Below are 24,795 nucleotides of genomic sequence, written 5' to 3'. Positions count from 1 at the left end.
CTAAGGCCTGGGGGCCGGATGTGGCCCGTTCAGCTTTTTAATCCGGCCCACCAAACTTTTCCAAATTATATAATTTATTAATATTATCATTATACTTCTGCCTTTTCCCTGCAATACCCATGTTTTCCCAATAGATGGCATAGAAAATATTACAAGCATTTTAGCATTGTAGCCTTTATGCATGACTTACAACAGTCGTCATCTCCCATAAATGTATTACAAAAGTCTTGTTCAATCTTTCCGAGGCACGGCATTTAAAACAAATTTCACACAGGAAGTAGTTCAGTGGATGAATGACTTGTCACCTACCTCTTTGTTTACATTGGCTGGTTGTACTCCATACATTGGATTGTGATACGTTAACTTTTTTTTCTTTGTGTTGTTTTTTTGACCTTCATTATGGCTCCCAAGTGTAAATCAGACTGTCCTGGTGTTTTTATGCCCTAGATTATGATGTCATCACTGTGTTAGCGTAGGTGAGTGACACAGGTACTGATGTTTAAACAACAGACAGGCCTTTAAAAATGAATACATTTTTAAGAATACTTCCATTTCTACTCATCGCTCACTTATTATTTACCGTAATTCCTCTTAGAACGGCTATGGTCTAAACGTCTATTGACTGCTAATTACCCAGGTTTTATGTTAGATGTAATTACATGCTGCAGGTGGTCTGTTCACTGCTGCACACACATCAACACCTGCAGGAGAAAAATAGATCAGCAGACGCAGCGACTGTGTGTTTCTTTTCCACATTCAAACTGTGGGATTCTGCAGGTTGAAAGATGAGGCTGGTTTCAAACTGAGCTCAGCTGCTGCAGGTAACAACAGTGTTTATGAGACTCCACCACACTACACCCGCAGCCGCAGAGTAAAGTCATGTTTTACCTTCAGTGTTTGAACCAAAGGGATCCAAACTGCTGTGGTGGAGGAGGATTTATTACTGTAAAAGTACTTCAGGGTGAACTGCCAGTGCTGCACGTACACATGTATGTGTACAAAGTTGAGGTGACGACTAATTTATGATGTCATCACACTGACAGTGTCTACACCGAAACACAGGTCCAACAGTGACCATCTAACGCTCCATACGTTACTGTAGTAGTTTTTGCTATTGGAGAGAACACAGCAGTCAGTTGTCCTATCAGCTCCCAGTCACATGATCGTATCTCAGGTCACTGTTTGACTCTTGGCTTTGTGACAGTTTCATCCTCCAGGACAGACTGGACGGAGACCCTCTGGTCATGTAGTTTTTCCTTCTACTCACCACAATACTGACGAGGAACTGATGGTAGATAATGAATGAATGAGACCAAATATCAAATCAAATCAAATCAAAAAGACATCTGTCTAAGACAAAATTAGCAAAAGTGTCTGTTACCAGTGATGGGTGACTTTTTGTGTTCTTGTGCAACGTAACCGCCCGTTTAATGAAATGATTATATCTCCTGGTTTAGTCAATGATCAAATATCATCATAAGCCAATCAGAGGTGAAGAATGTGTTGGCACACGTGTAAAAAAAAAAACCTTTAGACCATTGGACTCCTCCAAGGGGACGATGACATTTTCTGTGACGTGTCGACAAATATTTTTTTTCTATCAGTGCCCTAGAATAAAGTTATTTCATGAAGGGGGATATTTGTGAGATGTCTTACATTTAGCTAAAATAAAATTAATAAAATAAAAAAATATCAAAAGAGTCGTAATGCGGGTGAAGCAGTTAGAAAAATATTGGAAAAATTGCTAAGACACCAAAAAGTTGGTCTGGACTTAAGGTAAAATCAACAACAAAAAACAAGGTTGATAATTATGAACTTAACAAAAACTAGAATTAGAGATAGAGAAAAAATTGACTTTTTTGTAATAAATAAAAGTCAAGATTTTATAAAAGTGGTTTATTTATTCTCAAGTGACTGAAAAGAAGATCTCAACTGTGTGGCATCTGTCGTCAGCACACTTGGAGCAGTTAATCACCTCTTCTTTATGTTCAATTAATATAAAATAAAGCACAGGTCAGTGCCTGAGACAATAATCACAAATGTACAATTGAACAAAGGGAACATTCGGTTGCAGTTATTGCTGCTCCCTCTGAATCCTTGTCGTGTGAAGGTTCACAAGATCAAGATCCACTGGGTGTTGTGAGAAGCATCCAGAAATATCCGTGTTCCTCCGAGAAACCATACAAGTGATGTTTTTAAAATATTCAAACGAGTCTCTGAATCTCAGATCAGCAGTGGCGTCCGTGTGCTGCGAAACCAGAAAGAACGTGACGACCTCCTTCCAAAAGAACATGGAGTGAAAATCCATCAGGAACATTTGGAAATAAAGATTGTAATCGGCATGAGACGTTACAATGTAGGTTTTAAACCCATGTTGTCATGTGTGAAATTTAAAATTAATCACAACAGCAACCAATTACATTACCAACCAGTAAGTCGGCAGCCAACTCCAGCTGTTTGATACAGGGTGAGATAAAGCCCGGAACCCAGAGTCACTCAGTGGTCGAAGGAAAACAAAGCCTACATGCTGTGACGACAGTGGAAAAACAAAAACAAAAATCTAGTTGTAAACACGGTTATTATTGTTGACGCCAAGATCCTGGAGTTTACTGAAACAGATTAGACCTAGGCTTCTTTTAGGAGGGGATAATTGGGCCAGATGATTATATTTCAAACCACTCAGGATATGACGACTGTACCTGTGCAAAAACACAATGGTTGTTGCTCTGTAGCTGCTTTAAAAGGATGGTTAAGAATCTAAATGTGAAATTCTCGTTGAGATAAGATCAAAATCCATGTAGGTCCAACTATTTACCCACCTTGAACACACATGCATCATACACAAAAATATAGATTCTGGAGCGATACTTTAATAATTAGGGTTAATAAAATGAATCACTGCATGTGACTGACAGCAGGGCTGTCTTTATAGAAGAACTATTTCAGTTACAGTGAACACCCTTTAATGCAGGGGTTCTTAACCTTTTTGACCTTGAGGCCCACTTTTTATAGTACGACGTGTCCCGCGGCCCATTAACTATTAACACTGTAAAGGTTTAACTGCCCTCACTCATAGTTTGATTTGGATTCAATAATTCACTTAGCAAAAAGCTTCATATTTGATGAAGTCAGGATTATGCCCGGAAATTTTGTCTTTTGTGGGGGGGGCATGACGTTCAACCTTTCGTTTAAAAAAACCTCCATACCTTTTGCTACACCTAGCGTAAAGAAGAAGTCTGTTAACAAACTAATGCTTTACCGCCACCACAAGGTCGAAAGTTGCATTGCGACTGAGCTCTTCATGGATAACATTATCAGTATCTCTGGTGTGTACTTTTTGTGCCGTTTGTCCTTACCCACAGGTGCAAAACTCAAAGTTTTTCGTGGTTCTCCAGTTGGCGCTGGCGGCCCAAGTTTGGGCCACGACCCTATGGTTAAGAATCAGTGCTCTAATGGATGATCGAGCTGTCAGTTACTCATCATATACTTTCACATTCTTTCACACTAAAAATAAAAATAAATGTGTACTATATTGATCCCGTATTTGGGAAATTGTTGTGTTAGCAGCAGATATGCTGCTAACAGGCTGCCCCTAGCAAGCGCCAAGCATGTGGTTCCTCTGGTAATCAAACCCAGACTCTCTTCCGAGGCAAGGCGTGCTAACCGCTACACTCACTATCACTATTTCCTTCATATACTGTATATTCTTTTTTATAACTCTTTTTCTGTCCACATGCAACTGATAATTACAAACAGATCTCATTTAACATAGAGACGATCTCGAACTGGTGGGTAGATCACAAGATTGTCAGGAAAACAATTAGTGACGTTAGAAATGGAGAGAGAATTAGTTGTCATATACACAGGCTAGCTCTGCAGGGGCATGGCTTGGTCTAGTTTTATATACAGTCCATGAGTTCAATGTTTAGTCTCACAGCTGATTCCAGTGGTTGTGAATAAATGAGTTTCAGTGGCAACGCTGGTACAGTGAGAGCATGGTGAGCTAAAGAGTAGGACCCCCATTGTGTTTGGGAATCAAACCGACAACTTTCCTGTGGGTTTTGATTCCTCACTCTTTCAATCCATATGTGATGCATTGACTGGAACCACCCATAGTTATGTGTGGAAACATGTTGTAACAGACCATACCGTAAGAGTCTAAGCTGAGTTACATCATAAACCAAACAACATTTTGTTTGGCCAAGCCATCTGATAGCAAAAGTTAAATCCTCAGAAGTAGGTGAAGAGTTTTGATGGTTTGTAGAAGAATTTGGCAAATTTAACAAATGTGACCAGTGTGCTCTCAGTAGGCTTTACTGTTTGCTCCATCTGCATATGATATCCTCACCCTCTCATTAGAGTGTACCTAGTTAGAGGACTTGGTTTATTTGAACATATACGGGTGAGAATCGTATCACAGTTTCAGAATACATATATTTAAATCAAAAGATTACATTTCCATTGGAACTGTATGGCTAGGTCCATTCCTTTAGTAGGGTCTATAAGTAGCACTGATGAACACCCTGATGTCTCCGCAGTCTCCTGACTAAGCATTCACTGATTTCTTGCTGTTTGGTTTTCTCCGGGTGTTACAGCTCTTCCCTGAATCTTCTGCTGGTGCTCGTGTGTGAAGTCACTGCTAACAGTTAAGGTTTTTCTTGCTGGTCATGTCATTCCAAATGCGGTGCATCTCCTCTGGAGAAATCTGGTGAACAGTGACCACCCGCCGGTAGCGACAGAGACTGTACGCCATCTTCCAGTGGTTGAAGCCACTGTTCTGAAAGGGGTGTATGCCAAGCTTTCGCAGACAAACACCAACGTACACGTCCTCCAGGTGCAGCAACCTCGTGTGCAGCGATATCTTGTATATGAGTTCGGCTACATCTGCTGAGAAGATGTAACCTGTGCCCGAGCAGAAGGGAGGGTATTTGCTCTCGGGGTACAGGTCTCTTGGCATATACCACTTGCTGCGCATGTCTCTGATTGGCCCACCGTTGATGACATAGCCAGTGAAGTATCTCCTCCTGGGTTTAGTCGTGGGCTTCAGGAGGTTGTAGATCAGGTTTTCCATATTGACAAATATATCGCTGTCCGTTTTGAGGACATATTGAGCTTTAGCGCAAAATGTGGCCACCCAGCGCATGCCCATCATTGTCTTCAGAGTGAGATTGTGGTAAGAGTCGATGAAATCCTCCACCACGATGTCGTGAAAGATCTGACTCTCCTGCTCCACCATCTCATTGAGAACAGCGTCAGTGCTGCGGCCCAACAAAAACAGAGTGACAACACGCACATCTGAGAACGTGCTCTCGTCCCCCCAAGTCTCTCTGATAGCTTGCCGGGCATCGAACTCTTTATGGGTGGTGCTGATGAGGATGACAAGAAAGGGGGGCTCCACCTCGCACTTTTTGTCCTCATTGATGAGGAAGTCAAAATCGTGTGGGTTGAGGGGCCGGGTGCGGATATTGTTTAAGGTGGCATTTTTGTTTACCCTGGGTGTCCTGCGTATGGGGAAGTTCAACTGTCCCACATAGGACGTAGATGGTCGGGACACACTCAGGTACCACAGGGCGCTGGCCCAACATACCACCGTCAGCAGGTACAAGCAGGAGACTTTAGACGGCATCTCTGTTCATTCAGCTGGTGTTAGCAGAGACAGCAGTGTCGGGGCTGTTGGAGCCATGTCTCCGTGGGTGGTCTCAGATCAGGAGGAGCAGCTGGAAGCTGCTGCTGCAACACAGCTGACATTAATTTCACATGAGGGTCGTCACTGGTGCTGCGATTAAAAAGGATCTAGTATCAGTCGCTCGTCTTCACCGTGTTCCATGGTAGCTGGACAGCATCTGACAATAACATGAAAAAAAAAGAAAAACAACATTAATCCTTACTGCACATAGACAAATGATGAAGATTAATGGGAGGTCTTATCACCTTTCTAAAATATCACATCAAAGCTGCAGTTTGTGAGATATTTATATCACTTGTTGTCTTATCCTCATTAGAGAGAGTTCATTAGAGACCCTAACATCAGTCCACGGAGTAGACAGATGGCACAGCGCCACCATCGGTTATTCAATCACTCCATCACCGCTCTCTGTCTGAGGAAAGCTTTCCACTGATGAGACCCTTCTCTGACTCCCATCTGACACTTTCTGTTTGAAAGTCTTGATATCACCCTCAACCAAACAGTAGAGAGCACTCTCACTGTTCTCTGCACACGTGTGAGACTTGGTGGTTGTGCTGTAAACACTGTAGAGTCTGTCGACCCACGTGTTACCGATAAGGAGTTGAAGCAGGAAAAAGATGGTTACTGTTTTAAAGTTAACATTTTAAAGGCTAATCGTTAGATAGTTTCAACTCATTTCAACGCAGATTTGTGTTTGTTTTAGACATTTCTCAGATAAGATGTCATCCTTTAACTCATGTTGAACTGCTGTCAAATATTTCTGTCAAATTTTCTTGATGGTCTCTGACCTTACTTTGGCTAATTGATTCGGTCATGTATCCTATATTATTAACTGTAAGTTTCAGGGGAAGTTTTAAAATGTCAGTGTTTGTTAGATTCTTCCTGGGCTCAACATTATGTTTTATATATAATCTTTATAGATGTTAAATGTCATGTTTTGATTCTTTTTAGTTGGTAAGCTATTGTTACATACCGTACCTGCCAGGTGTCTTTATGAAAATTTAAATTTGGGCTTTTTTTTTTGTTTGTTTTTGTTTGGGCTTAGAACTTTTTTTTAGATTAAGGAATAACAATTGTGTGTGTATCTGATGAGCAGCTAATCTAGAGCTAATTTTGAATATTGTTATCATCCTTTATTTGTTTTTCTTTGCCATGTGTTAATGATCTGTTTATCGCTGTAGCTGCTCTGTATTATTTGGCTAATGTTATTTTTGGTTTACATCATACTTATTTTCCTACATGTTTACCCTGTGTTATCTTTAGACTTACCTTTTTGTGCTAACGTGCTAACCTATGGATTTTACATTCAGGTTTAAGGATGTCTATATTTCACTATAGAACATTTTTAAAATCAAACTTAGCAATACTGAAAAGGATTTTTTTTAATTGTTATGATTATCTTCATGTTGTAGATAAACTGTAACAATTCCATATGCTATGTATTAGCTAAACTGACCCAGACTCCCCCTCACACGCCCACTCTCTCCAGTTCTCTTTCAATAGTTCACAGCTAAAGTTAGCAGGGAGCAAACGCGTGGATATTACATCTTTCCTTCGGTAATGAGCTGCTTCTTCGTTAGTTGGACTCTGACTGTCGATGAGCTCCAGCAGCTTTTAAGATCACTGCTCTAATTGGTGAAACTGACAGACCATGAGGGCTTTGAATTTGCAGCATATGATAAAAACGTGTGCCTTAATTACCTGCAAAGTGCAAATGTGTCTGAGTTTAAAGTCATTGGGAGACACTGATGCAAGATTAATTCACCAAACTACATCTAATCCGTCACTTCAAACAGACCTCTCTTTGTTACACACGTCATCCCTTTGTTATGCAGCAGCTCCGCATGTATTCTTCTATCCCACTGAATATGAGGTTCTGTTAAACACACATCAGTGAAAACAAAGCAGAGATTTCTTTTTGGATCAAGGAAACAACAGGTTCAAAGACAATAAAACAGTAAAAAAAATCTCTTTTTTTTTTCAAACGTTTGACACATTTTTAAGACACATTGTTTTCAGGGACTGACAAGACTAAATTATCCTATTTTCACTTCGAGCCAAGTGTGAGCTTAATTTTAGATTTTTCCTTTGACCAGTTCTGTACCGTTTTTGCTATGTTTTAGCTAACTGTTCATCCAATGTTTGCTTTTGTTTTGGTTCACTTTAAGAAAGTTTAATTAGAGCTACTTAAAATCTAGTTCATACCAACCTTTAAATAATATCTTCTTTCTTTGCCTGTTTTCCCCATGTATTCATTAGTTCTACACATAATGTCTCTCTTCAGGCTACTGGCATTCTTTGTTATTTCATTAACTCCAAGCTCCAAGCTCAAATAATTCACTTTCAAAACAAAGAAAAATAAACATTTTAAAAAGTTGATGTTTCTTTTCATATGCTGTTTGGCATTGAAAAGATTGGGATTCCCTGATCTAGTCTGTTGTCCCCCCCAAGCCAAATAGTTTGACCAAGACACCATGAAACAATAAATGTGGTTTAGATCCTGTTAGAGATAAAAACATGAAAAGATGTTCAGATAAAATGTCTTACCCTCCAATCAGACTTCAGTTTTCTTCAAAGACTGTTTCTTTTTTTTCAGGAATTTCCTCAGGTTTCTACTACTCAGCCTTTTTATCATGTTGACTCTCTGTAAAGCAGAGTCATCAATCTAATGCTCCAATAAAATCCAACCACTCTTTTACACCTCCTGCTTCTCCTAACTCTCCATTCCCATCAAGCTTCACCACTTCAGTGACTGTTTGATCCATCTTTATACGTCTCACCTCCTCCTCATTGTTGTTTTTTTTTGTCTTATCCCAAGGTTTTCATCACATTGCTCTGAAAAACCTTGTCCCCCTTTCTTTCATTTTCTTCCTGATGGGGTTGTCAACTTCCTCTCTGCGGATCACGCCTCTAACTGACTGAAAGCTTCAACTACAATCACTCTTCCTTGAGCCCTTAATCTCCACTGTCTTCTCCTCGCCATTCCTTTTCTCTCACAAAATCACTCCATCACTACATCCATTCCTCTGTCCTTGACATCTTCTCCTTCCCTACTTCCACATCAAAACCCAAACTATGACTTCATTATACACCACAAGGGTGAAAAAAAAAGAAATCTGAATATTTCTTATGATCTCCTCTTTTTTTTTCAGCTCTAACTTCTCCCAGGGCCAATTCTGCCTTTCATTCAATCACTGTATATTAGCAATAGCACTATCTGATATCAAAGCTAATGGTTGTGTCTGAATGAGAAGTTTGAGGACACTACCATTTATTCAACCTTTAGATATGTATTCATAACTTCATGTTAAACTGGGTTGTTATGATGTTGTTATGATGTGCGCCGCACATGTATAACATATATAATATATATATAATAGGTTGGGTATTGATTTGAATGAAGCATTTTCATTTGGCTCAGACTCCCACGGATGATTTCTTGTTCTTTTCAGTTCTGTAACTGAATGGTTATTGAAAAATAAGAATGTTATGATAAATGAATGATGAATGAAAGTCAGGGGGTGCCTAAATACTGGCCAGGTGCCACTTCTGGCCCACGAATCCCCAACATGGTGCCTACAACTAAATGTCAATAACAACAACAACAACAATAATAATAACAACAACAACAACAACAACAACAACAATAATAATAATAATAAATGGTTTAAATGGTTAATTAGGGAATGAAAAAAAGATGTGTACTACAGTGGCTGGTTACACTGTAGTATTGCATCAGTGTACTATTTAAACCTTATTGTGTATGTACTCAATTTGCATCTATCGCGATTCATGTGAACCGTTATCCAGGTACTGAGGGCTGACGTCCTCGCTAATAAAAATCAAGGTGTGGATTGAAAGTCAGTGACTGTAAGTCACAACAGGTATTAAAAAGGGAGGGAAGTCCATGAAAGTGTTATAATGATGGATATTATCACCTTTTCACTCGGGCTCATTCTGTGGCACAGAGCTGGTTGTCAGCAGCACAGTAACAGACCAGAGACAGACAGTAAGACAGTGGAAAGTGGTAAAAAGCAGTGGGGGAGAAAGTGTCATCTTTGAGGCAGCTTTAAGAGTTTCTAATGTATCTCCTCCAGGAAGTGGATTTACTGACCTCACGCTGAGCTCCACAGGACTAACTGCTGCTTCATTACGTCCTACATGGTGGCAGAGGCACCACATGGTGGTCGTCTCTGTGAAGAGGCTCTCAAAATAGACCAGTTCAACAATCAAAACTTCACGCAGGGGCATAAGTGGTAACTTTAGAGAGGAGGCAGAAGCTTTTTAATCACACACTCCCCACTCCACTTTGATGCAGTTTAGTGCTGCAGCAAATATTGATAAATTGACTGGAAGACGGTTGAACATACTATCGACGCATGGAAGATCACCAAAGTCATTTGTCACAAACAACGTGCATCAATGGTAATGCTAAGTAGTGATGGTGCATCGATTCTGTTGTATCCATATATTAAGTTCGATTAGTTCGATAGATTAGTCTCAAAAAATGTGTTACATCCACATCTTTTAGAGCAGGGGTGTCAAACTCAAATTAAAATTAGCAGTCAATTTTTCAATAAATAATGAAAAATTGACTGCTTTTGTGCATGTTTTTCCTTATCTCCAGATATGTAATGTTGATTTTTTTCATATGAAAACAAATGTTTTGCATATACATTGAATCTAGAACAAAGAGAGCTTAATATTATAAACACATGAGATTGTAAATTTGAAATAAGACACACAAGAAGTATTCGTTTCTTATATATCAGGCCAAATTATTTGTATTCGTTTCTTATATATCAGGCCAAAACCAAAACAATCAACCAAAAATGTATGCAATATGTATCAATATTGGCATTGATAAAATTTGGCGAAAAAGTAATCCGTATCATATCATATAACAAAAATCTTGTTCTTAGTAGAGCTGGTGCTTCTGCTTTTATTTTGAAGGTACAGCAGTCAGGAACCACGGTCTTCCTCCATAGGTCCTCCAAGCAGCGAACAGAGTAAAGAGTTCACCAACAAACGGTATCACTAATCACTAATATCAGACCACACACGTTAACCACCCTCTCATGTTTATCCTCTTCATACAGCCCGTTGTCATAGTAACGGGACAAAGATATACGTTATTCACAGCATAGCGTTAGCCCTTATGCAGGTGATTTATGACTTTTTGCAGGCTGCAAGTCATTACAGGAAACCATTAGTTTAATCAATAAATACCACAACTACCGTCATACATTAAACTGGAATAAATCAACTACAAAATGAAGATGCCAGAGATTATGCAGCAGAAAACATGGGTGGTGCAGGGTCCCAAGACAGACAACTGCAAGCTGGGAATCTGAGAGATGCTGCTCAATTTGAAGATTAGGGCTGACCGCTTTACTAATCTACAGGAACAGGAAAATGCTTGAAGAGACAGTTTTATTTTCTTCTCATTCACAGACGGCCATTTTTAATTAGAAGGAAACAAATCGTTCTGTATTAAAGAAATAAATCTCCAAACTGACGCTGATAAGACAAAATATCAATAAAAATCAGCATATAATAAATAAAAATGTTAAAAAGGAAGAATACATTTAACCTTCCTGTACAGTTAACGAAACCAGCTGATTCTCCACCAATCAAACATTTATTTAGAAATGCTTGTTTTTCAGTTAACAGTATCGCTCTAACCAGGGAACACTTTCCATGTTTCAACAAACCAAACAGACCCAATGAACCAAGAAGTGACTTGATGAGGTGTAAAAGCCTCATCTCTCCACTGTCCTGTTAAACTGAGAAAAGACCTGAGAATATTCAGTGCTGATGTACATCTCCAGGCACAGGAGGACACGTATAAAAGTAGACAGACAGGTGGCGCTGTGTTTACTGTTGTCATCTGTGTCAGTGTTTCCCTAATCATTGAGTTTATGGGGGAATGAGGGTGAGTGGGGGGGGGGGGGGGGGGGGGGGGGGGGTGAAGAGGACCGTAAGCAGTTCTGAGATGAGAAGAGCTCTGTTTCATTCATCTTGAATACATTCGCAGTGTGCCACGTTTTTCAAATTCAGTCCTAAGTTCAATACTTTCTAAGGAAGTGATTCATCCAATGGCGCTGTTTCATTCATCTGAAGCACCGACGTTTCCAAACCCCACCCAGCTGATTCAGACTGAGGCAGTTAAGGCCTCAACATGCCGTTTGAAACATGAACAGTTTCGACAACAATGGTCGTAACTTTAGAGGAGGCGATCCGTCACTCAGGATCGGTATCATTCCAGTATTGGTCAAAATGTCAAGATCTAACATCAAAAACAACAACTATAGCCCGTGTGAACCCAAATGCTTGACATAATTTTGCAGACATGCGGTAAACAGGGACACTATCACCACAGCAACGCCAGCCTTTGGCATGCCGGAGGAAAGAAGAAGGTATCAATATTAGGCATCGGGAAATAGCCATCCTTAATAGTAAGAATTCCTCACCACCAATTAGAAGAGGTGACGGTGACAGTGACGGTGAAGTATCGTCTCCACCTGTGGATGTAGAAACACTGAGGTGTAAATCATCGGCTTCAGTGAGACACAGATGTGAGAGTTTTAGTATTGGTTAATGTTAGACCACATGATTGATGACGGTCTTTAACAATGCAGGGTGACCTTGTCCATTGATGGAGATGCGGTGAGTGAGCAGGAGTGGGAGAGAAATAGCATGTGAGGGGAAGGAGAGGAAGGAGGTGACAGCAGCTGCTTCAGCACTGCCTTCAGTTGAACTCACTCTGATGTCTGCCGTCTTCTCAGTGAGGGACAGGCCTTTCTGAAGGTAAATAAATCATATTCTGAGCTGACACCCTACATTCACTCTGCTGTTTTACTGCTTCAATGATTGACAGGAGAAAATAAACAGGCAGCCTTCATTAACTGCTGCCTGGTTTTTTTGCGAGTGTGTTTGCCAGCTGATTTAAGCAAAGCTGTCAGTCAGAAAATTTGCAGTCATCGTAGTCGAAAGAGAAACATGACCTGTAAAAGTCACTGTGCAGCAGCGACAACCAAAGGAATCAAGTGGCTAATGGGAAGAAACAAGAACAATAATTATCTCCCATGTGTGAAGGTAAAAAACAGAAGACTATTATAGTCAACGCACACACATCGACCGTGTTGTGATTTTCTGTGGTATTATCTCAAAGGGTCTCTGTGTGTACGATGATTAGTCAACAAACAACAGCTTCTATGGAGGAAAACAGTCCAGCACTGAACAAAAGACAAAAACACACCTCAAGGCCAATGAGGGCGGCAAATAACACTGACGTGGTAAACAGAGGAGAGAGGATGTGAACGGAGAGGAAGGAAATGAAGTCAACTCCTGGAGCTGGGTGTGTGTGTGCGTGTGTGTGTGTTGCCTCAAATGTCTTAATATGAAGTTATGTTCAGATTAACAGAATGAATTGACTTCTACGTGTTTGTGGTTTAAGGCTTAAGGGTGGTGCTGGGTCTCTGGTTTTGGTTCCACTGCGCACAATTAAAAAGGAAAATATTTAAGGTTCTCTGACTTTTTCACCCCCGATGCCTGGTGTGTTGGATATCTGCCAATAACTGATACCATTACTGAATTAATACACTCACCATCTGACAGAGACCGAAGGCTTGGCTTAAACCAGATATCACCAACATGGGGTCTGGGGTCACCTGGTAGCACCCCCTGTGGACTACAGAAGGTGCCCACAGGGTATGTTCTTAAAATAACCCTAGTCAACCAGAGGGTCAAAACTGTACTGTTACTGTGCTTTTAGAATCAGTTCCACCTGCAGTGATATTCAAATGGGTCCAATAAATCGAGTGTCTACTATTGTATGTCCCAGAACTAATTATTATTACATTGTTGGGGAAGTCTGTATCAAACAAGTAGCTCTCTGTATTACTGAGTGTCCTTGAAGTAGCTCTCAGTTTCAGAAAGGTCGGTGACCCCTGGTCTAAAGATTACCTTCCTAACTTAGTAGACAAAAAATATCAAATTTACATTAAGATAGAAATACACAAATGTGTACTGTAGTTTATTATTAAAGAAGATGGGTGTGTACCAGTACCAACCTAAAAAAAAATAAATTAAAAAATAAAAATAACCACAGCTGAACCTGAGAATGAACAAAACAACACCTTAATTAACAGGGCCGAGGTGGCTAAACTCTCTGCCACAGTCAACTGTTACATTGTGTTGTATGAACACTTCTTTGCGAGACTGAAATATTTCCATACAGCTAACACTTTGCCCACACATCATTTGTGTTGTTTCTTTGGGAACTTATTGCCCTTCATTATGGCTCCACGTCATAGGTCAGACTCTCCTGAAGTTTTTATCTCCTAGATTATGATGTCACCGCTGTGTTAGCGTGAGTGACTGACGTAGGTACTGATGTACAGGTCACAACATAGGAACTGAACTCCGAGGTCGAGGAGCCTCTCCACTCTGTAACGCTGTCAGCCAGTGTTGTGTGTTTTCCTACTGTAGTTCAGTGTCTCGTCGCCCTCATGGGCTGTTAATTTAAGTAGGTTGTCATTGTCCACATTTAAGATTAAACACCTGGAGATGCTACATGGCGCAGAACGTGCTAATATTTCTTCTGAGTTTAACGACAGGGTGAATGGATGAGCTGCTCACACCTCATCAAATCACTGTTTGGTTCAGACCTATTTGACAAGGCTGTGTTTGTTAATTTGATACACTGAAATATGGAAACAGTGTGAGACACTTCATTTAAATGAAGTGCGTCCGTGCTGTGCTGACTTTCTGTTTAGTTAGCTGCGTTTGCTACACAGAATGTTAAATTGCATTTATCGTATTTTGTAATATTTATTTGTATTGATTTTCTCCGTATTTTTTTGATGCTTTGTTTGTAGTAAACACTTCTGCAAATGCCAAAAATAAATAAATAAAACTGACTGTAAGCATTTTCCAGCTCGGTGTCCTCACTGTGGTCTGGGTTTAGCTCACAAACACACTGCTTGTCACTCAGTCTCCCCCGGAGCTGTTCTACCCACACAACACTGCCTTACACTTCATTATATATTTATTAAAACCCAAACCGAGGAAGTATTGTTTCTCACAGTGGTTGTTTACACAAATGAACATATTGTACTCTTATCAGTTGGTAAAAAACAGACAGGACTTTTTTGGCTGTTACCAGAGGAACTTGGAAATTCATCGATTGAGTCAAGTTCTCTTAATAAAAGACTTAAAAACAATAATGAATTCAATGAAGATAAATTATATCTTGTCTCCAAATGCCGTGTCTTAAAACTCATTCATTTGTGAATTTCACCCACTGTGGGACGAATTAACGGCTTCTTTTTAGTCATTATTAGATTTAAGTCATTTGATCAAATATATATGGAAACAAAGGTTATTTCTACTATTTAATACATTTGTCAGTGTCTACACTCATTTACCTTGGGAAGCCGTAGGTTCTGAGATCATTCAAAATCAAACAATTATGATTTGGGCTCAGTGACAGCGTCTCTAACTCGGCAGTCATCACCTGATCTCCAGCTCCTGCTGCTGAACGTCTGATAAACACAACAGCAGTTTCTGGCTGCAGCCAAATCTCTTTTGTTCAGTCTTTGATCCTCCTTTTCTGCATTTTCTTCTGCCAACTCTAAAACCCATTATGTCTCCTTCACACACTCAGAAAGAGGATTAATGAGGAATTTAACACCAACAGACAAATTGGTTCAGATCCTGGCCAATAAAAAAGCGTTGACATGTCAGTGTTGTAGAGCTGCTGCGGCTCCGGCTCTGCCTTTGTTTTCCTCATAATGAAAGACTCGCTGACGGTTGTTTCAGGTTCAGTTTTGCACATGACACGCTGGACTCCTGTGGAACAGAGAGCCTGCGAATATAAAAGCAGCTCGGGAGCCACAGAGGAAATGGAATCAGCGATAACAGCCAACAGATTCTGGCTGCTTAACAGAAGCCTGGTCTGTCCGTGCTGCACTACGGACTGGCGTCCAAACTGTGCTAACGGACATGAGTCTGTGAACAAACCGAGCTCTGTGGTCACAGCAGATTCTCAGGACGTCAGAGTTGATGAGAGTTCAGATCTGATTCAGTGTTGAACTGATAAACATGTGTTTTGTGAAAAAGGCTCTAAACATGAACTGGAACAATAGTTAATTTAATTTTATTAGGTGAGCCAGATTAATGTGGACTCTTCTCTAAAGATGAGTGTCACATTGTCGTCTTGGTTGGAATTATTAAAACATATTAGACACAGGAAATGCTTTTTTTAATTCCATGAGGTAAAAATAAAGTGGGGAAAAATATCAGTCAAAATGAACTGACATCTGTATTGTACGGTCAGTTTTTATTCCTTTCAAAAAATGCCAGACAGAGTCACTGACAATAGATGTCCTCCATTTTGAAAACAGCTCAGAGAGTATTTCTCTGAAAAGCAACAAGGTTTTTAACTTCTGTCTGCATTTTCTGGGTTTATTGGTCTTCACAGTGATCTGGTCCTCCTTTAGATGACATAGATCCATACAACTATTATGTGTTACTGATGGCTATTATTATTCAGCAGCAGCAGCAGCAGTGAGGTGTAAACAGTCCCAGCTGAACAGTGATCTGAATGTTCCACTGGCCCACTGACTGGAACCAGAGCCACCTGATGGATGCAGGTAAACATTTTATGGTCCAACTGGGTCGTAATGTTGACGTTGCTGAAGCTCAGTGCTGTGTCAGGGTTCAAGGAGTTACAGACACACCACAGAGGAAAGACAAATTAAACATTAGCTGCGGAAGAAAAACCACTCCATGATGGGAAAACTGCTCCTGAAGGAGGTAAAAGGAAAAGCAGTTTAAAATTGATGTGGACAGAAGGCGAGAACCCCCTCAGCAGAAGTCAGTTTAATTCTACAGATGAAATGTTTCAGTCACAGGAGAGAACCAGAGCAGATCCTGGAGCCATGAGGTAGTTGGACTTTTTCATGCTTTTATACCTGACAGGACACATTCAGAGGTCTCTCTCTCTCTCTCACACACACACACACACACACACACACCTCCAGTCTGTCTGCACTCTGTGTGGTTTCTCCCTGCAGCATCACTGTCTGGTGTCTTATCTGAACAGGTGAACTTGTCTCCTTGCCGGTCTATTATGGGATGTGTTGACCTTGTTCCTGACTGTACCTGTCTGCCAGCACCTCTGATGGTGCTGGGTGATAGCTCCTCACACCTTGATTGTGGCTGCAGCTCACACAGCACAGGAGGAAAGTGTGGACCGTCAGCAGCTCTGCTCGTGTCAGGATCGGTCAAGTTGGACACTAACGGGTCACTCGATAATACAACTGCCGCAGGTGATTGGAATGTATTCAAAGGAGGCTGCCCTGACCAGGACCACACACCTCCTCCATGATATACACATGAATCAGGTCAAAGATCATTAGACTATTTTTGGTCAGAGTCTCAACTCCACTCTAGAACAACGTAACTCTTCTTCTTTCCACTGTTCCCTCCAGAGAAAGGTCAATCTTCAACAGAGACAAGCCTGGACATGGTCCATGGTTGGTTCACCTTCACAAACGAGGCTAATGAATCCATGAACTGAAAGGGTGGCTCATTACCCTCCCTACAACAGATCAGAAACAGCTCCCCTGCCTAAGAACTTTGCATCCACTAAATAAATATCAACCTTTATCATCCAACTGTAAAGACGTGTCTCAAACCCATCTGAACACAGAATATATGATTTAAAAAAAAAACACAGACCACAGTGTAGTCTGTGCTGCAGTCGGTGGACTATTGTTATTTTACCACCATTAGACAAAAATAAACTCTGAGGAGGTTTTCATTTGGAGGTTACAAACTGTACCTCAAAAAGTTCACCGATTTAAAATGCACATCTATTTCCTTTTTTTTATTTTGGGAAAATCCATCCCACCATCATTATCCATCATTCACCCCTGCGGTGGTGGAGAAGCTGCAGCACTGACGAGCGAATGCCATTCTAAGCAGTGAAACCACATCACTAGTGTTCAGAACGGATCGTCACCTCTGCCTCTCATTTTTATATCCTCTCTATCATTAGCTGAAGTGCCACTTACATTTTGACTGGCAGTTGCCTCAGTTTTGGAGAAATCACAGCTCTCAGCAGCCAGTCACTGTCAGATTGTGTATTTCATTTTTATGTTTCCATAGAAACTGGACAGAGTAGCATGTTGGGAGGAAAGTGACACAAAAGGAGTATTGTTGTTTGGTTTTTTAGTTTAAATTATCGGCCTGCAGATTATGTGGGCTGCATGTGTGGCCAGAGAGCTATGAGAGAGCGAAATAAATGTGAACTGCAGCATGTTAAAAACACATCAGGTGTGTTGCCCAAGCACACATCAATGTTTTTAATCCTAGATGCGACAGCTTCAGGTCTGTTTCCAAACCTATTGTGGAGCTTGACTTTGTATTTGTTACTAAATCTAATGGAGCTCATTAGCCTCACACTTTTTAACAGCAGGAAACGTGACAGTGATCTGAAACATAATTTACTGATCATCTACAAATGATGGATATATGACAGCCTGGTGTCATGCACTTTAAGTGAATCACCATCATCTCTCTAATTCAGAACTGTTTACCCTACGATACTCATACGTTTTTCAAATGTCACCATAGTCAACAGCTAATGCAGGGATTAGATTCAACTTATCGATCCCGCACTGGGGAAACTGCTGAAAGGAAACCGCCCAACGTGGGGATCGAATCCTTGACCCTGAGATTAAGAGTCTCTGCTCTATCGACTGAGAAGCAGCATCTGGACTTTTCTTCTTTCTGTTTTCTTAAAGGAAATAAGAAAACAGGAAAACCAAATCAGATTGGTGTTTGAACAGAATAGTGGTGGTAACCTTTGCTAGGGTCCAGCAGTCGGGGGTAAAGTTAAAAGAACAACGTTGATATGGTTCTGACATGTGCTGAGTAGGAACTGTGGACAAATTGGACCGAGTATTTGAAGACAAAGCTGTGAGACAGGAGTGAAACAGTGGGAGTCCAGGACAGAGAGATGGATGTAGTGAAGGAGGACATGGAGAATGTTAGGGTTACATTAGAGAAAGATGAAGTTAGTGAGGTGAAGACACACGACCCGCTGGGTTTATCCCTGACTCTGGATTCAAACCAACTCTGATTCAGACTTGTTTTTCTCCCCTACACAAAAATATTGTTTGCTGTTTAGTGTCTGTGACATGAGGAAGAGTTGATTTAGCAGAGACATGCTGAGCAGCTGGACCTCTGAACAAACCCCCTCCTGCTGTCTGTGGAGAACAGCTTTACCTGCGTACACACCCCAGGCAGCTGCAGGAGGCCAGACCCCAGGTCATCACACCATCCATTCACACATCAGAGTAACACAAGTGGCCGCTGTGATCTCTGCGGGTGGGTAAAGGTCATTCGTCAGTATGTGGTTCACAGCTCTTTCTAACATAAAGTTACCATGTGATCCAGCTGTAGGCTGTAGACTTTCTCTAGCATACCTTGTTGCTCAGTGACAGGTCAAGCCTCTGCTACACTGGACAGTAATGTAGCCTGAGTCAACCTGACCTCAACATGAGTCAGTGTGCATGTTTTGTGTTCAGGCAGCAGGACGTTGTTGTTTTTTTTTTTTTTAAACAGACCTAAATTTCTTGTTTGTGTAGAGCTACATCTCGAACAGTGTGACCTTCATTGTAAAGCTTTGAATGAAATAGAAGATTAAAAAGGGAGGGTACAGTATAACTGTTGCTCCTGATCTTTAACAGCAGATGACCCTGATCTGTACTGTACATCTGTACCGTCTTTAACGAGGCTGTGGATCAGAACCAGTGACTAAAGAATTATTCTGGCAAATGCTGAATCACTGCATTGTAAATTAGAAATGTCCTGATTACTATTTTTCTGCCAACTCAGATTTCCGATGTGACTCACCAATACCAATTTTTTGCAGATTCAGAGTTCCTTTAATTAAGAGGATATAGAAAAAGCAAAGTGTCCATCAATAAATATTGAAATAAATCGTCTTGGATCTCCACTGCCTTTACTCCTAACCTTAAATACATAACCTCTCATTCAGTAAAATGTTTTGTCTGTTTTACACTGGCGTGTGTCTGTGATAACAGTCAGTGAACCTGACAGACTGACTGATTTCCATGGCAGTCAGAACCTCCATCTGTGTATTCAGATTGGTCACATTGTTACTCATTCATTAATATACATAAAGCATTAGCCTGACTCAGTCTGTTTTAGTCATGGAAATAGATTTTGGTTTTTTAGCTTAGACACCTTTTTGTTTCATTGCACCTTCAGAATCTGTTTATTTGTTTTGTTTTTCAATTTGAATGTCGTAGATCAGTGAGTCCTTGACTAAATGTTAAACTGGCTGCATGACTGTTTCACTCAACCCTGACATTAAAACTCCTGGGTTTTCTCTTCTACACCAATAGAAAAGCCAGAGCTTCTCCTCCATAGTCTTTATAATCCAACTGTCTGCATCTAAACATGTCAGAAAACCTACGGTTGATGCCTCTAGAAAACAGCCCTGAATATTCAACTTAATCCTGGTTTATAAACTATATAAAAGTCCATGTGTGAATAAAACAATGAGCTATTAGCTACTGTACCGACCACTCTCAGATCTATTGAAGTGGTGGGTACTGGTGCGTGGTACCGGCCAGTACCAGGTGACCCGTCCTTGGTACTGAGGTAGAGTATGAGTGACATCAGGTGGATTTGGCCAATAATGATCAGTTGACTGTGGTAGTTTCTTTTAAACCTGCAAATCCACCTCCATGCTATCACTTTTGTAACCAGATGGCCACGCCCTTTTTCCTTAGCATGCTCTTTGAGTTCTGTCAGAACCATGAATCAGATTGGACCAGTCAGGTATAGGTGAAGTGTGGATTTCATTTGGCCATGCAGCTGACACCCTATGAGCCAAACAGTCAGAGCTGTTGGATGTGTTTACAACCGACAACCATTTCCCCTAACTGTCATTTTATCCTTTGGTGAAAAACCAAGAAAACCATCAAACCAGAACCATAAACAGAAGGTCTGATGCAACATCATGAGTTTTCTCTTTACCTAAAACACTTTTACCAAATGATCCCACGATTCAACATCTGTTTTAAAAACATAAAAAGATGGCTGTCTCCATAAGGGCATACGACAGAGTGATTTGTGGTCCATAAAAACCCAAATGTTTTCATTTTAAGAAGATCTTTCCACTGATTTGAGCACACGGACGGCTGGTATATTTAACTCCTGCCCACAAAACCTCCTTAATGTTCCACACAGGACCTTTAAATTAAACACCATCTGCTTTGTTTCTCCTCGGAGACACTTGACATTTTAATAAGTCTCAGTCACATTTACGTACTGCACGTGTTTCCCCACTTGTACAGCTGCTGCACATGTACAGTGGTACATATCCATACAGTGTGTATGGCCATCTGTCAGTGCTGAAGATGATTAAGCTTTCATTTAACTCACTGTAGTCTCATGATGAATGCTCTCTTTATTTGCATCTGTTTCATCTCAGGTGAACCTAAGGTTTTGTTATACGAGTGAAGATTTGAGATACGAGCGCGCTTACAGACGCTGACGGTAAGTGGCCAGCACTCTGAGCAGCCCACGCCGTCTCACTCGTTCACTTTACGTGTTCGTGGACTTCCATACGCATCTCCCGCGATGTTTCTGTATTGAGATAATGCTCAAGGTTCCACTGTATTTATAGTTTTATGATCACTGATCCTAACTGCAGCTTTCTCTGTGAAGAATGTCTGAAAAATTTCAAAATACACACTTTAAAGACTGCATTTCTATAAAAGTAACTTCACTGATCTATGTAACGGTGTCCCCAACAAGGACCAGGACAAGACCACACTGGCTTGAGCAGATTGAAGACTAGCTGAGATTAAAGTCAATCATAAATAAACAAATGCAAATCTCTCTATTTGATCTTCACAAAGGACAACCTTTCATGAGGCAATTGCTAATATCTATACCACCGTGGGTCCACACCGTTTTCTCCTAGCTGTAAATGATAGACATTAAATTAACATAAACAAAAAAACAAAAACATCTTGTTTAAACTTAAATACACATCTTCGTCTGTTTCTCCAACTTTAAGGTGAAACAAGATCAACCCGTCAGCTGTGGCATTTCTAACAAGTCTCTGTTGTACACTGTCATTACTCACTGCTGGTTGTTTGATCTCTGCTGCGACTCCAAATGTGTAATTTTTATTTTATTTTTTTCTTTTGCTAATCTGTCATTTCTTCAGTTTATCTTTTCCTCTGCTGATGCTTGCTGATGATTTAGATCAAGGGGAAGTCAGTACTGGCTCTGAAACCAAATGCCGTAACAAGCTCAGTTTCCACAGTCTCCACTGCAGGAGAAGCTAATGGCCTGTCAGTCAGTCACCCGCTGTGTCGTAATGACTGTGTGTTGCTCCTCAGTGCCACACACAAACATGGAGACGGTGGAGTCAGCGCAGACCAACAGCAGCTTACCTAAGAAATGCCTTCACTGTGATCTTTACTGCCACTGCACTAATGGGCAATTATTTTTGCAGCAGGGAAGAAAGACCTTCAGACTTTTTACCATCGAATTATGTGACTTCGATCTGGTCTTGGTTGTGTCTGAAGATATAAAAATCTCTGTTGCACCAAAGAGTTAGACTTTGTCCCTCCAAAATAAACCATATTTTTCAAAACATTTTAATTAATTGTTGCAGAGAAAACATAAAAGTCTGACGTTGTTGGTGTTTATGTTTAAGTGAAACCAAAAATGAAAGAGTAAGAGACATATCAAAGTTAGGTAATAAGTACCTAACACAGACACGAGTGAAAAATTAATTGAACATGTTAACTTTAATTTGGCCAACGAAGAAGAAACAGGAAAAATGTATTAAATGCAGAACGGACTCCTAAGAAGTCCTTATTTTCATATCATACATACTGTGTGAAATAGCTCAAAGAGGATAGTAAACATCAAACCAGAAAAAACATGCTGATGGACACCCATTGGCATTAAATGAATTGCTAGGAAAACAACATAAATGCTACAAGTAAGCCAGAAAGAAAATATATAAAAATAACTCTGAAGTTGATTTAAAGTATAGATAGTGTACAGACAGCAAAAAAAAAAAAAAACTACTAAAAATCTACAAAGTCCAAAGGAAGGGGATTAAACTTTCAACTGTTCAAACCTAAAAGGATAGAGTGGGAGAAGATCAATGGATCAGTGATTAAAGTTTGGTGGGAAATACTTTAAACTTTGAACATATTCAAATGCCTCACATTGGGTTAATGGTTTATTTATACCAGGCAGGGTAAATGTGGATTATGAATGAAAACATTGTAGAAAATGAAGCCTTTTCAAGAAACCTGAATTAAATATAAACAATATTTGCAAAAATAAACAGTAGCAAATAAGCTAAAGGTAGGCCAAAATGATAGCAAAAATTCAAACCCAAGGGCTCAAGACAATTTTTTTTTTCTGTTTGCATATTCCCGTGTGTAAGTGGGTTTTCTCTAGGTGTTCTATTTTCCATAGAACAAAATGCAGGACAAAGATTTGGCTCCAGACCTGCATTTATACATGAGGAAGTCTGAACCTGAACAAGCAAGACAGGAAGCTGACAACAGCTAAAGGTGTCTGTGAAACACACCACGAAAAAAAAAAACAAAAAACTTAAAGGTTGTAGTTGTCAGTGCTTAGTTTATCAATTACTACTGTATCTGGTATAATCAGTAAAACAATAATAAAACGTTTTGTTGTGGACCTGCTAATAATGTAATAAAGTAAGTTGTGTTTTTTTAAAAAAATATTTGAAGGAGAAACAAAACAACTTCCACCATGGTGACAAGTGATTCACGGCAGTGATAAACGCAGACAAATCAAATAAAAATTGTGATGACCCCTATTTCTGCATCTTGGCCTTTTATTTCCATTTTACAGTCTCTCGCCAGCCAGAACCAGACAATTTAAACAATAATTATGATGATTCATGTCTGAATGTTTGGTTTCATGTAAAAAGCAATTGGCTAATAATACGTTTCCAAGGCCTGGTTGGATGAGTAATACACAAACATTTTTGTATTTTTATTTTTCATTACTTTTCAAATCTGTTCAAACCTACTCTGTCAGGCTGTTGTTGACATTTAAACCACAACGATCTGATGGGGAGGCTAATCGTGATTTAGTGCAGCAGTAGGCAGAAGTGATGGAACGGTGGTTGGTCCTTTCACAGCCAGAACATCATCATCATCATCATCATAGCTGTTGTCTTTCTGTGTGTAGTTAGCACGTACTGAAAGCAATGAGTTCTTGGAGGAAATGCTGTGAATTAAAGCCTGTGTGTTAATTAACAAGTCACTGACTAGCACTAGTGCAGCTCGGTGATCGGGCTTTAAAAGGCACATATGATGATAATTGTATGCAATTTATTAAGGTTCTTTGATGTCTAAATAAAACGTAGCAACGGGATTTGTGCCAGAAAAAAACAAAACAAAAAATGAAGATTTGAGCCCAGCTGCATTCTTTATTCAACTGTTTAACAGCCCTGTTTTGAATGATTGCTTTCTATGTATGCTAATGAGCCACTGTATGCAGGGGGAAGCCCTCAAACACGGTAACAAACGACGATGGTTGAGCATTGAAAGAGAATTGGCTCGACTGGCGAGCGCTTCTCAGGCACGTGCAGTGTTTCTCACTTTCCTAGGAAAAGCTAAGCTCCAGTAAGGTCCATAACCAACAGTTAGCAGCTAAGTTGGTAACTTCCACAGTATGTTTATGGTACTATTATAATATCATTGATATTGGGTTATGTTGTTGTTAACGATTTTAGCTTAATACCTACCGGTATTCTTTGGGTATGATATTCTGCCGTGGTCTGTCAAGATGTATTGGTTGGAGTGTGTGAGGGAGTGAGAAATGGATGAGTGAGAGAGTGAGCTGATAGGAGAGTGAACCAGCGTGACTCGTTCTCCAGGCCATGGCTCTGTTCAGGACTTTTCTCCTTTTATCTGTCCAAATAAACCTGCTCTAAATCCAAACTAGACCTGTCTCTGTTTAATGCAGCAGGAGCTATTACAATATGAAGATTG

General features: G+C 40.2%; 1 protein-coding gene across 2 annotated transcripts in view; it reads right to left on the bottom strand.

Moving 5' to 3' along the window:
* Positions 1-939: 939 nt before the first annotated feature.
* The window catches only part of LOC103389428 (beta-1,3-galactosyltransferase 1-like), a 74,173-nt gene continuing 50,317 nt past the window's right edge, over positions 940-24,795 (bottom strand). For both annotated transcript variants that reach the window (XM_008324827.3, XM_017039085.2), the window contains exon 3: positions 940-5,843. In XM_008324827.3, the coding sequence (XP_008323049.1) occupies positions 4,640-5,626 (987 nt within the window). In that variant the 5' untranslated portion in view covers positions 5,627-5,843 and the 3' untranslated portion in view covers positions 940-4,639. The remainder of the gene's footprint in view (positions 5,844-24,795) is intronic.

This window comes from Cynoglossus semilaevis, chromosome 14 (genome assembly GCF_000523025.1).
Source record: "Cynoglossus semilaevis isolate Cse_v1.0 chromosome 14, Cse_v1.0, whole genome shotgun sequence".
Taxonomy (NCBI): Eukaryota; Metazoa; Chordata; class Actinopteri; order Pleuronectiformes; family Cynoglossidae; genus Cynoglossus; species Cynoglossus semilaevis.
The sequence above is the reverse complement of the archived record's forward strand: the minus strand, read 5'-3'. Positions and strand labels throughout refer to the sequence as shown.